Below are 14,078 nucleotides of genomic sequence, written 5' to 3' on the forward strand. Positions count from 1 at the left end.
AAGCTTGACTCAGGTCTCTTGGCTGTTTGCGGTCTGGAACCATGACAAATTAGGATAGTAGGGTCTCAGCTCACTTAACCATTCATTCAGATGTAGCCTTGGACACGGTGGCTGCGGCTTTGGCATCTCAAGGGAGCAAGACAATTTTACAAGGACAAATTATTTTTGAAGACCCTGCAAATGGCATGTGATACAAAAGTTTCAAATTGCCACCCATTTGTTCCATGTGCATTGGTGTTCTACAGCTCCTACCAAGGGGAGAGCTGAGATCCACTATTTAATACAGTGAAATTCAAAGTAGGTTTGTCATTTCAATACTCTAACACTTTCTAGGCATAAGTTATTTACCCTTGTTGAGACCTTGATTTTAAAACAGCTCTGCAGAGTCTGCCATGTAGGACTAGACCATGGGAGCCTCTAGGACTGCTCTGGATGCTCTACACAACCACCCCCAGCTGAAGTTCTAGCGTCAAGGCTAAAAGAAGGTCTCCTTGCTCCCCTTCCCTGGGTTTACACCCAAAATTGGGTCCTTGAGTTTTTAACCACCTTGCAGGTGAAAAGAGTCTAGGTAACTAAGGAATAAGGAACATTTGTCTCTAGGTTTGGAGCAAAAGGAACCTAAAACGTGTTGTTCTAGGTAAAGTACTTTAAGACAATGTGGCATAAACGGAAAAATCTCAATAGATTTCAGTAGTAAGACATTGACTGGCTTTTACTTCACAATACATATAAGCAGAATTTTGGATGTCAGTTTACACATCACATTCCCCCTTGTCAGAAAAGTGATGATGTGTTCCTTACAAGGATGAAGAAATTTTGCTTGGCCTGTTCTTTGGGCTGAACTCACTAACACATTTTAAGAGAAGTGTATTGTATGTCTTCAGGACTGTGTGTTGACAATCCTGTACTTTTGTGATCTGAAACTCATAGCAAATGTGCACATGAAGTTTTTTTTTTCCTTTTAATTTGGGGTAAGAAAGTTGGTCCGAAATAAGGATATTTAAAGAAACTTGTTCTTGTGTACCTGTAACAGGAACTTAGCCTGTGCTTGGCAATTTGCACTTTTAATAAGACAGATTCATAACAGTACACAGCACATAGATGAAAGCATCCACCCGAAGGTCTCGAAGTTTATTCCCTTGAGTAGGGCATACATCTGCCTCTAATATTTACACTATTCAACTTCCTTGGCAGACTTCCTCCCCTTCCTTCAGAACATATAGAGGGAAACTTTATGGCAGTCACCAGGAGGTCTTAATTATCCCAGACACTATATTGGTGGCATCTGAGGAATGGTAGCTTTGTTGTATTCGAAAGGTTCTTGAATTCCAAATAGGCTTTCCCCACTTTGAAGACACATTAGTTATTTTTTAGAGAAAAGCAAACTATAAAACTTACTGAGTGTTCTAAAAGAAGACTCAAGAATAGACACTCCATGTTTTTGGATACTGAGTGATAAAGTTATCAATGTTTCTCAAATTAATTCAGCTAATGCGGAAATCTCAGTTTTAGATGGGGCAAGATATTATAAAATTTTAAAGTTTATTTGGAAGAATAAATATTTGAGAGGAGCTAATTAAAGAGAAGTGATGAGGGGAAACTGGCCCTATCAGATATAGAGACCACTAGAATTTATAACCACATTTATAACCACAATATAGTATGAATACAATAGGATTATCATAGTATATTTCTGGAACAAAGGCAGAACTGGAGAACAGACCCATACATAAAAATAAAGGTCAAGTGGAGTCATCACAAATTAATAATGAGGAGAATATGTAGTTTTAAGATGTCTGGCTAGCTATTTGGGGGTGGCATATAATCAGTTTGGCTCATGCCATATAAACCTGGTATTCATCCTGGTACAGGAGACTAAAATGTGTAAAAAGTCAGACAGAATAAGGCAAAAATAGCAAATTTCATTAGAATGGTATGGAAAAGAGTCTCAACCATTTACTTCAAGAATTTTAAAAACCTTCTTTACATAAAAATAAGTCAACTGAAAAAAGTCACAAAATAAAACAAAGTATTCTCAATATTATGGTGAACTCACACAAATCCTTAGTGAAAATAAAAACAAAAATAAACAAATGGGACCTAATTAAACTTAAAAGCTTCTGCACAGTAAAGGAAACCATAAACAAAATGAAAAGACAGCCCACAGAATGGGAGAAAATATTTGCAAACAAAGCGACCAACAGGGATACATCTCTAAAATATACAAACAGCTCACGCAGCTCTATGTCAAGAAAACCCAAATAACCCAATCAAAAACTGGGCAGAAGATCTAAATAGACATTTCTCCAAAGAAGACATACGGATGGCCAAAAAGCACATGAAAAGATGCTCAACATCACTAATTATCAGAGAAGCGCAAATCAAAACTACAATGAGATATTACCTCACACTGGTCAGAATGGCCACCATCAAAAAGTCTGCAAACAATAAATGCTGGAGAGGGTGTGGAGACAAGGGAACCCTCCTGCACTGTTGGTGGGAATGTAAATTCGTACAACCACTATGGACAACAGTATGGAGGTTCCTTAAACTAAAAATGGAACTACCATATGATCCAACAATCCCACTTCTGGGCATGTATCCAGAGAAAACCATAATTAGAAAAGATAATGTACCCCCAATGTTCATTGCAGCACTATGTACAATAGCCAAGACATGGAAGCAACCTAAATGTCCATCAACAGAGGAATGGATAAAGAAGATGTGGTACATAAATACAATGGAATATTACTCAGCCACAAAAAAGAATGAAATAATGCCCTTTGCAGCAACATGGATGGACCTAGAGAGTATCATACTAAGTGAAGTAAGTCAAACAGAAAAAGACAAATATCATATGATATCACTCATATGTGGAATCTAATTTTTAAAAAATTATACAAATGAACTTATTTACAAAACAGAAACAGACTTACAGATATCGAAAACAAACTTATGGTTACCAAAGGGGAAATGTGGGGGGAGGGATAAATCAGGAGCTTGGGACGAATATACACACACTACTATTCATAGATAGGTAACCAACAAGGACCTACTGTATAGCACTAGGAACTCTACTCAACATTCTGTGATAATCTATATGAGAAAAGAATCTGAAAAAGAATGAATATATGTATATGTATAACTGAATCACTTTGCTATACACCTGAAACTAACACAACATTGTAAATCAACTATACTCCAACAAAATTAAAAAAAAGAAATTAAAAAAAAAACTTAGACAAAAAAGAAATAAGTTATGTACACATTATTTATAAAAGATAAAATGCTATTTACTGGATCAGTTTCTAGTTCTGATTACCAGTGAGGTTAAAGCAGTGAGATCATTTTCACTTATATAGTTACAATTTTCTTTTGTACAGTTTTGCTTTGAATGCTGATGAGATTTGTGAAAGATACACACATTGCTGGCAGGAACGTAAGTATGACATATGAGAACTGTATTGTATTGATATAACCCTTTTCAAAACAACTTAGTAATTTGTACTAAGAACCTTAAAAATGGTCCTATTCTGAAACAAAAGTTTCACTTCTGAGCATTTATACTAATAAAATGATTCCACACGTAAAAACAGCCAAAGTTTTGTGCCATTTATAAGCAGCATACAAAGAAAGAACATATAAATACCTGACAATGGGAGAACAAGTTTGATGCAACAACATGCTAGAATGGAGGTTGGGAAACAGGTCTGCTGGTCAAACCTAGTCTGCTGCCTGATTTTGTATAGCCTGTGAGCTAAGGGTGATTTTTATGTTTTAAATGGTTGGGGCAAACAAAAAAAAAAAAAAAGGAAAAAATTTACTTGATATGTGTAAATTAAATGAATTACATTAAAATCACACTTCAGAGGCTTTTCCTTTATGTGATGTCTACAGCTACTTTCACAACAAAATGAAAGGGTTCAGTTACTGTGACAGAGGCTCTATCACCCACAAAACCTAAAACATTTAGTATTCAGCCCTTTGCAGAAAAAATTTGTTGACCTCTCTGTCACATCATTGTTCAGCCATTGAAAGCCTTCCTTAAGCATCTGTAACAATGAGTTAAGCTACATACGTTATAATGTTAAAAAGGCAGGGTGTAAAGATGAATATGCATATCAAAGTGACATAAAAACATGGAAAAAAGTTCTACTGTTTGACAACTGGGACTGATGGATGATGTTATCTTTCTTTCTACTCTCATTTTTGCCAGGTATTCTATAATACCAAGAATTGCTTTATAAGAGTGAACAAAGCTATTTACAAAGTAGAACAAAGCTATTTACAAAGTAAAGCAAAGCACACACATAGCTATTGAATTTTATGAAAGTTGGAATCTTAGAACTCACCTGTCAACACAACTTTTCCAGATACAAAGATAAGCAACACAATTCGTGGTTTCACCATTCTATAAATAAGGCCGGGAAACAGTTCAGGTTCATAACTGTTAAGATATACAAGAAGAAAGTTAAAAATAGGAGTATTCAACTCCTTTCTCATAATATTTGAGACCTAGTACACAAAGGCAGTTTTCAAAAGCTATTTTGCCAAAAACCTTTCGACCATCTTGATAAAAGCAGTCTTGAGTGTCCTAGGTAAGTTATGTGGCAGTCAAGAGTAGAATTCATTTCTGGTCATAATATTTTTCCAAGTGAAAGTCATCCTAAGCTATTAGAAATTAAGGTAACTTAGGGCATAAGATCTAATGTATTAAGATCTTGTCAGTTAAAGGTTCTCCATCTGTCAAAAAAAGCCTATCAATAAAAATACATGAACACATTTCCTAAATTTTCAAAGTTCCACAATAATGAGCACATTTTGTATGTATTAATAAACTGCTATAGTTAACATTTTTAGTGGATAGAATCTAAAAAAACTTCTAGACCACTGTGATTTGTCTTCAGACAGGCGATATATAAAGAAAGAAAACTAAACCATCCCAAGTTTTAAAAATTCAGGATTTGTTACTATACATAGTAACTCACTCATATTTACTACTAAATGTAAACTGGTTTCTCTGAGGAACAAAAGATGACTGGGCTAAGAACTGCTTTTCCACACTCTACCATAGAGAAGAGGAGAGATTTCTAGAAAGGCCTGAGGAGCCAGCCTACAGAAAAGAAGTCAGTAGTTAAGAAGAAGTTGATGAAATAAAACTATTCTCAAAACAATGGCTAATGGAGATATAAGAAAACAAAGAAGTCTAAGAAATGGAGCACCATATACAATACACATGAAATTTTGCACTTAAAGGGTGAATCCAGATCACACAGGAAAGCTCCATTCCATTCTGCAATGAATAAGACCCATATCAAACCTCTTATTGGCACCAGAGAGATGTATCACAGTGGTGAGGCTACCTATCTGAAGTATATGGAGGTCGTTATGGGTGGACACGTCTTCCTGGGACATCACTCTATCCTATTGCAGAAAGCCTGTCAGGACTTCTACCCACGAACCACTTCTGGACATTAGGGAGACAATGATACCAGCTGGAGACCTGGAAAACTTCTATGGGAACTATGAGGCTCAAGCCAAGAAAGTGAAGACTAGGGCACAGAAGAAATGTTTCCATCTAATCTTCCAACCAAATCTTAATACACTAAAAGGGAAAAGAGAAAATAAATATCTTTGGTATGTAAATACCTGTAAACTTCCCTAACCTGGGAAAGGAAACAGACATCCAGGTCCAAGCAGCACAGAGAGTTCCAAATAGGATCAACCCAAAGAGGACCATACCAAGACACACTGTAAGTAAAATGGCAAAAATTAAAGATAAAGAGAGAATATTAAAAGCAGCAAGGGAATAGCAACAAGTTACATTTAAGGGAACTTCCATAAGGCTAGCCCAGCTGACTTTTCAGCAGAAACTCTGGCTAGAAGGCAGTTGAACAATGTATTTAAAATGATGAAAGGGAAAAACCTATAACCAAGAATACTCTATCCAGTAAAGCTGTCATTCAGATTTGATGCAGGTAGCAGAAGTTTTACAGACAAGCAAAAGCTAAGAGATCATTACCACCAAACCAGCTTTACAAGAAATGTTAAAGGAACTGCTCTTAGTGAAAAAGACTACAACTAGAAATGTGAAAATTACAAAAGGAAAAAGCTCAGTGCTAAAGGCAAATATATGGTAAAGGTAATAAACTAACCATGTACAAATCTAGAAGGAAGGCTAAAAGACAAAAGTAGTAAAATCATCTATATCCACAATAAGTAGTTAAGGAATTCACAAAAGAAAAAGATGTAAAATATGATGTCACAAACAATAATCATGGGGAGGGAGGAGGGTAAAAATTCAGGTTGTTTTTGTTTTGTTTTCTTTGTTTTTGGCTGTGTTGGGTCTTCATTGCTGCACTCGGGCTTTTTCTCTAGCTGCGGTGAGTGGGGGCTACTCTTCATTGTGGTGCACAGGCTTCTCACTGTGGTGGTTTCTGGACACAGGCTCTAGGCGTGCGGGTTTCAGTAGTCACTGCTCGTGGGCTCAGCAGTTATGGCTTGCAGGCTTAGTTGCTCCATAGCATGTGGGATCTTCCTGGCTTAGGGATCGAACCTGTGTCCCCTGCATTGGCAAGTGGATTCTTAATCACTGCACCACCAGGGAAGTCCCCAGGGTTGTTAAAATCCATCTGAACTTAAGAGATCAACAACTTAATAATTATGTAATATGTAATTATGTATATACAGAGAGAGAGATTGTTATATATAAACTTCCTGGTAACCACAAATCAAAAATCTATAATATCAATAGATACACACACACACAAAAAGAAAGGAATCCAAACATAACACTAAGGATTGTTATCAAATCACAAGGGAAGAGAACAAAAGGAAGAAGAAAGAACAGAAAAGACCAACAGAGACAACCCCAAAGCAATTAACAAAACGGCAATAAGAACATACTTAATAATTACTTTAAACTTAAATGGACTAAATGTTCCAATCAAAAGACAGAGAGTTGCTAAATGAATACAAAAACAAGACCTGTATATATGTTGCCTACAAAAGACTCTCTTCAGATCTAGAGACACATACAGACTGAAAGTGAGGGATGGAAAAAGATATTCCATACAAACGGAAATGAAAAGAAAGCTAGGGTAGCAATTGTTATATCATACAAAATAGACTTTAACACAAAGACTGTCACAAGAGACAAAGAGGGCATTACCTAATGATCAACGGATCAATCCAAGAAGATATAACAAGTGTAAATATATATGCACTCAATACAGGATCATCTAAATACATAAAGCAAATACTAACAGACAAAAAGGGAGAAATTGACAGTAACACAATAATGGTAGGGGACTTTAGCACCCCACTTACATCAATAGGCAGATCATCAAGACAGAAACTCAATAAGGAAACACTGGCATTAAATGACACATTAAATCAAATGGACTTGATATATATAGAACATTCCATCCAAAAGCAGAATGCACATTATTTTCAAGGGAACACTGAACAGTTCTCCAGGATAGATCACATACTAGGCCACAAAACAAACAGTAAATTTTTAAAAATTGAAATCATATCAAACATCTTTTCTGACCACAATGCCGTGAGACCAGAAATTACAAGGAGAAAGCTGCCAAAAACACAAACATGTGGAGGCTAAACAAAATGCTACTGCTACCAATGGATCACTGAAGAAGTCAAAGAAGAAATTTTTTTTAAATACCTAAAAAGAAATAAAAAAAAAAAACCAAAAACAATGATTCAAAATCTATGGAATGCAGCAAAAGCAGTTCTAAGAGGGACGTTTATAGCAATACAAGTCTACATCAGGGAACAAGAAAAATCTCAAACAACTTGACCTCACACCTAAAGGAACTAGAAAAAGAACAAACAAAACCCAAAGTTAGGGAACTCCCTGGTGGACCAGTGGTTAGAACTCTGTGCTTTTACTGCCGAGGACCCAGGCTTGATCCCTGGTCAGGGAACTAAGACCCCACAAGACACACAGCACGGCAAAAAACAAACAAACAAACAAACAAAAACAAAAAATACCCCCCAAATCAAAACAAACAACCCCCCTCCCCCCAAAAAAAGCCCCTGAAAAAACAACAAAGGGACTTTTCTAGTGACGCAGTGGTTAAGAATCCGCCCGCCAAGGCAGGGGACATGGGTTTGATCCCTGGGCTGGGAATATCCCACATGCCAAGGAGCAACTACGCCCATGTGCCACAACTACTGAAGCCAGAGAGCCTAGAGCCCATTCTGTGCAATAAGAGAAGCCACTGCAATGAGAAGGCTGCACACTGCAACAAAGAGTAGCCCTTGCTCACTGCAACTAGAGAAAGCCCATGTGCAGCAATGAAGACCCAAATGCAGCCTAAAAAACAAATAAATAGCTATTTAACATTAAAAGAAAACAAACCAAAAAACCCCAACAAACAAAAACAAAAACAAAAAAAACCCCCCCAAAACCAAAAAACAAAAACCCTAAAGTTAGAAGGAAATCATAAAGATCACAGCAGAAATAAATGAAATAGAGACTAAACAAACAAACAAACAAACAAAAAAAACAAAAAATAGAAAAGATCAATGAAACTAAGAGCTGGTTCTTTGAAAGGATAAACAAAACTGATAAACCTTTAGTAAGGCTCATCAAGAAAAAAAGAGCGGGTGCCCCATCAATAAAATCAGAAATGAAAAAGTTACAACTGACACCACAGAAATACAAGTGATCACAAGAGATTACTATAAACAACTACACACAAATAAAATGGACAACCTAGAAGAAATGGACAAAGGGACAAACTCCTAGAAATGTACAATCTCAAGACTGAACCTAGAAAACATGAACAGATGCATTACCAGTAATGAAACTGAATCAGTCATTAAAAATTCTCCCAACAAACAAAAATTCAGGACCAGATGGCTTCATAGGTGAATTCTACCAAACATTTAGAGAAGCGTTAACACCTATCCTTCTCAAACTATTACAAAAACTGCAGAGGAAGGAACACTTTCAAACTCATTCTACAAGACCAGCATTACCCTGATACTAAAACCAGACAAAGATATCACACACACACATGCTACAGGCCAATATCATTGATGAATATGGATCCAAAAATCTTCAACAAAACATTAGCACACCAAATCCAACAGTACATTAACAGAATAATAGACCATGATCAAGTGGGATTTATCCCAGGATGCAAGGATAGTACAGTCTGCTAATCAATCAATGTGATAACCACATTAAAGAATTAAAGAATTAAAGAATAAAAATGCTATGATTATCTCAATGATTCAGAAAAAGCTTTTGACAAAATTCAACATCCATTTATGATAGAAACTCTCCACAGAGTGGGTAGAGAGGGAGCATACGTTAACATAATATGTTAGCAATGTACAAGCCCACAGCTAACATCATATTCAATGATGAAAAGCTGAAAGCACCTCTTCTAAGATCAGGAACAAGACAAGAATGCCCCTTCTCACCACTTTTATTCAACATAGTATTAGAAGTCCTAGCCACACTTATCAGACATGAAAAATAAATAAGACTGATCCAAATTGGAAAGAAGTAAAACTGTCACCATTTGCAGATGACGTGATACTATACATAGAAAACCCTCAAGCCACCACCAAAATCTACTAGAGCTCATCAATGAATTCAGTAAAATTTCAGGATAAGAAATTAACATGCAGAAATCTGTTGCATTTCTATACACTAATAATGAACTATTAGAAAGAGAAATTAAGAAAATGATCCCATTTACCATTGCATCAAAATAATAAAATTCTGGGACTTCCCTGGTGGTCAAGTGGTTAAAGCTCTGTGCTTCCAATGCAGGGAGCACAGTTTCAATCCCTGGTTGGGGAACTAAGCTTCCACATGCTGCGTAGTATGCCTCCCCCCTACCCCCTATCCTGCCCAAAAAGAATAAAATACCTAAGAATAGATGGGCAACTAATCTATGACAAGGAGGCAAGGATATACAATGGAGAAAATACAGTCTCTTCTATAAGTGATGCTGGGAAAACTGGACAGCTACATGGCCACATGTAAAAGAATGAAATTAGAACACTACCTAGGGGACTTCCTAGGTGGCACAGTGGTTAAAAATCCACCTGCCAATGCAGGGGACATGAGTTCAATCCCTGCTCCAAGAAGATCCCACTTGCCACGGAACTAAGCCTGTGTGCCACAACTATTAAGCCTGTGCTCTAGAGCCCATGAGCCACAACTACTGAGCCTGTGTGCCGCAATTACTGAAGCCCATGTGCCTAGAACCTGTGCTCCACAACAAAAGAAGCCACTGTAATGAGGAGCCTGCACACCACAATGAAGAGTAGCCCTCTCTCTCTGCAACTAGAGAAAGCCCATATGCAGCAACGAAAGACCCAATGCAGCCAATAAATAAATAAATAAATTTATTTATTTATTTATTTATTTATTTAAAAAAAAAAAAAAAGGAATACTACCTAACACCCTACACAAAAATAAACTCAAAATGGATTAAAGACCTAAATGTAAGACCGGACACTACAAAACTCTTAGAGGAAAGCATAGGAAGAACACTCTTTGACATAAATCACAGCAAGATCTTTCTTGACTCACCTCCTAGAGTAATGGAAATAAAAACAAAAATAAACAAATGAGACCTAATGAAACTTAAGAGCTTTTGCACAGCAAAGAAAACCATAAACAAGGCAAAAAAGACAACCTTCAGAAGGGGAGAAAATGTTTGCAAATTAATCAACAGACAAAGGATTAATCTCCAAAATGTATAAACAGCTCATGCAGCTCTATCAAAAAGCAAACAACCCAATCAAAAAATGGGTGGAAGACCTAAACAGACATTTCTCCAAAGAAGATATACAGATGGCCAAAGGCACATGAAAAGCTGCTCAACATCACTAATTATTAGAGAAATGCAAATCAAAACTACAATGAGGTATCACCTCACACCATCTAGAATGGGCATCATCAGAAAATCTACAAACAATAAATGCTGGAGAGGATATGGAGAAAAGGGAACCCTCTTGCACTGTTGGTGGGAATGTAAATTGATACAGCCGTTATGGAGAACAGTATGGAGATTCCTTAAAAAACTAAAAACAGATTTACCATATGACCCAGCAATCCCACTACTAGGCATATACCCAGAGAAAACCATAATTCAAAAAGACACATGCACTCCGATGTTCACTGCAGCACTATTGACAATAGCCAGGACATGGAAGCAACCTAAATGCCCATCGACAGCTGAATGGATAAAGAAGATGTGGTACATATATACAATGGAATATTACTCAGCCATAAAAATGAACAAAACTGGGTCAGTTGTGGAGTCATGGATGGGCCTAGAGACTGTCATACAGAGTGAAGTCAGAAAGAGAAATAGCATAAATTAATGCATATATGCGCAATCTAGAAAATTGGTACAGATGAACCAGTTTACAAGGCAGAAACAGAGACACAGATGTAGAGAACAAACATATGGACACCAAGGGGGGAAGGGGGGATGGGATGAACTGGGAGATTGGGAATGACAAAAATACACTAATATGTATAAAAGAGATAAATAATGAGAACCTGCTGTATAGCACAGGGAACTCCAGTTCACTGTACAGTAGAAACTAACACAACATAGTTGTAAAACCACTATAGCCCAATTAAAAAAAAAAGCAACCTAAGAATAAATCTAGTAAAAGAGGTAAAAGGCGTGTAATTGGAAAACTATAAGACACTGATGAAAGAACTGAAGATGACACAAACAAATGGAAAGATATCTTGTGTTTTTGGATTTGAAGAACTAATATTGTTAAAATGATCATACTAGTGAAAGCAATCTACAGATTCAATGCAATCTCTATCAAAATACCAATGGCATTTTTCACAGAACTAGGAAAAATAATTCTAAAATTTATATGGAAACACATAAGACCCCAAATAGCGTAAGCAATCTTGAGAAAGAAGAACAGAGCTGGAGGTATCACACTCCCTGACTTCAGACTATACTGCAAAGCTACAGTCATCAAAACAGTATGGTACTGGCATAAAAACAGAAATATAAATCGATGGAACAGGACAGAAAGCCCAGAAATAAACCCATGCACTTATGGTCAATTAATCTACAACAAAGGAGGCAAGAATATACAATGGGGAAAAAGACTGTCTCTTCAATAAGTAGTGCTGGGAAAACAGAAAGCTACATGTAAAGAATGAAATTAGAACATTCTCTAACACCATATACAAAAATAAACTCAAAATGGATTAAAGATCTAAATGTGAGACTAGAAACTGTAAAACTCCAGAAGAAAACAGGAGCAGAACACTCTCTGACATAAATTGTAGCAATATTTTTTTTTGGATCTGTCTCCTAAGACAAAGGAAACAAAAGCAGAAATAAACAAATGTGACCTAATTTAAGTTTAAAAGTTTTTGCACAGCAAAGGTAACCACTGACGAAACAAAAAGACAACCTACTAAACAGGAGAAAATATTTGGAAATTATATGACTGATAAGGGGTTAATATCCAAAATATATAAATAGCTCATACTGAAGAGGAAAGTTAGAAACTTACATTCAGCTAAAAATAACTCCATGCTTGTTTTGCTTTTGTGAAATATGCTTGCTGCAGTGAGAAAAACAAGATGACCTAACAATCCAATGTAACTTTAAGATGTTTTGCTAAAAAATGGAATGTTCTGCACCTGCTCTTGTGAGTTTCTGTTTGGAAACTTACATGCTCTGTAAACATGTGCGCTATAAAAGTAAAGCTCACCCTGAGTTCGGGGCCCAGAACTTTGGAGCGTTAGCTCGTCTGCAGCCGCCGGCTTAATAAACCACAGTTCTCCAACCCTCTGAGTGTGGTGCTTGGTTTCTCGACAGACCGATTTTCTGCAACAATACAACTCAACATCAAAAAACAAACAAACCAATTAAAAAATGGGCAGAGGACTGAATAGGCATTTTTCCAAAGGAGACATACAGATAGCCAACCAGCACATGAAAAGATGCTCAACATCAGAGAAATGCAAATCAAAACCACAATGAGGGGAACTTCCCTGATGGTCCAGTGGTTAACATTTCACTTTCTAATGCAGGGGGTGTGGGTTTGATCACTGGTCAGGGAACTAAGATCCCACATGCCTCCTGGTCAAAAAACCAAAACATAAAATGAAAGCAATATTGTAACAAATTCAATATAGACTTTTAAAAAAACAAAAACAAAAACAAAACAAAACCACAATGAGATATCGCTTCACACTTACCAAAAGATCTACCATCAAAAAGTCTACAAATAACAAATGTTGGTGAGGTTGTGGTAAGAATGGAAATTCGTGCAACCACTGTGGAAAACAGTATGAAAGTTCTTCAAAAAAACTAAAAATAGAACTACCATATGATTCAGCAATTCCACTCCTGGGTATATATTGAAAGAAAATGAGAACATTAATTCAAAAAGATATATGCACCCCAAATTTCACAGCAGCATTACTTACAATAGCCAAGACATAAAAGCAATCTAAGTGTCCAACAACAGATGAATGGATAAAGAAGATGTAATATATATACACAGCAGAATACTACTCAGCCATAAAAATGAATGAAAGTTTGCAACAACATAGATGGAGGGTATTATGCTAAGTGAAATAAGTCAGACAGAGAAAGATCAATACTGTATGATATTAATTATACGTGGAATCTAAAAAATACAACAAATTAGTGAATATAACAAAAAAGAAACAGACTCACAGATACAGAGAACAAACTCTCAGTTACCAGTGGGGAGAGAGAAGCAGGGAGGGGCAAGATAGAGGCAGGGAATTAATTCATAGATTAAACTACTATGGATAAAAGAAATAAGCTACGGGGATATATTACACAGTGCAGGGAATATAGCTAAATTTTTATAGTAACATTAAGTGTATAATCTATAAAAATTCTGAATCACTATGCTGTACACCTGAAACATAATATTGTATATCAACTACACCTCAATAAAAAATAAATACATACATACATACAAAAAAAGTCTTCAGTATGTAAATCATGGGAAGCTGCTTTTGGCTTTTAGAACCATGGTTTTATAGTACCAGCAAGATGAAC

General features: G+C 36.3%; 1 protein-coding gene across 22 annotated transcripts in view; it reads right to left on the reverse strand.

Annotated features, from left to right (window-relative positions):
* Positions 1-14,078, reverse strand: part of TBPL2 (TATA-box binding protein like 2) — a 53,919-nt gene that overhangs the window by 7,043 nt on the left and 32,798 nt on the right. For 7 of the 22 annotated variants that reach the window (XR_009053417.1, XR_009053411.1, XM_057733914.1 and 4 more), the window contains one exon: positions 4,353-4,447. Coding sequence is in view for 5 of the 22 variants with exons in the window: in XM_057733914.1 (XP_057589897.1) it covers positions 4,353-4,447 (95 nt within the window). In the remaining 17 variants the exon portion in view is untranslated. Of the gene's footprint in view, positions 1-4,352; positions 4,448-12,750; positions 13,392-14,078 lie in introns of those variants that run through there. The other 15 variants (XR_009053421.1, XR_009053415.1, XR_009053408.1 and 12 more) reach the window with 9 other exon arrangements.

This window comes from Hippopotamus amphibius, chromosome 4 (genome assembly GCF_030028045.1).
Source record: "Hippopotamus amphibius kiboko isolate mHipAmp2 chromosome 4, mHipAmp2.hap2, whole genome shotgun sequence".
Taxonomy (NCBI): domain Eukaryota; kingdom Metazoa; phylum Chordata; class Mammalia; order Artiodactyla; family Hippopotamidae; genus Hippopotamus; species Hippopotamus amphibius.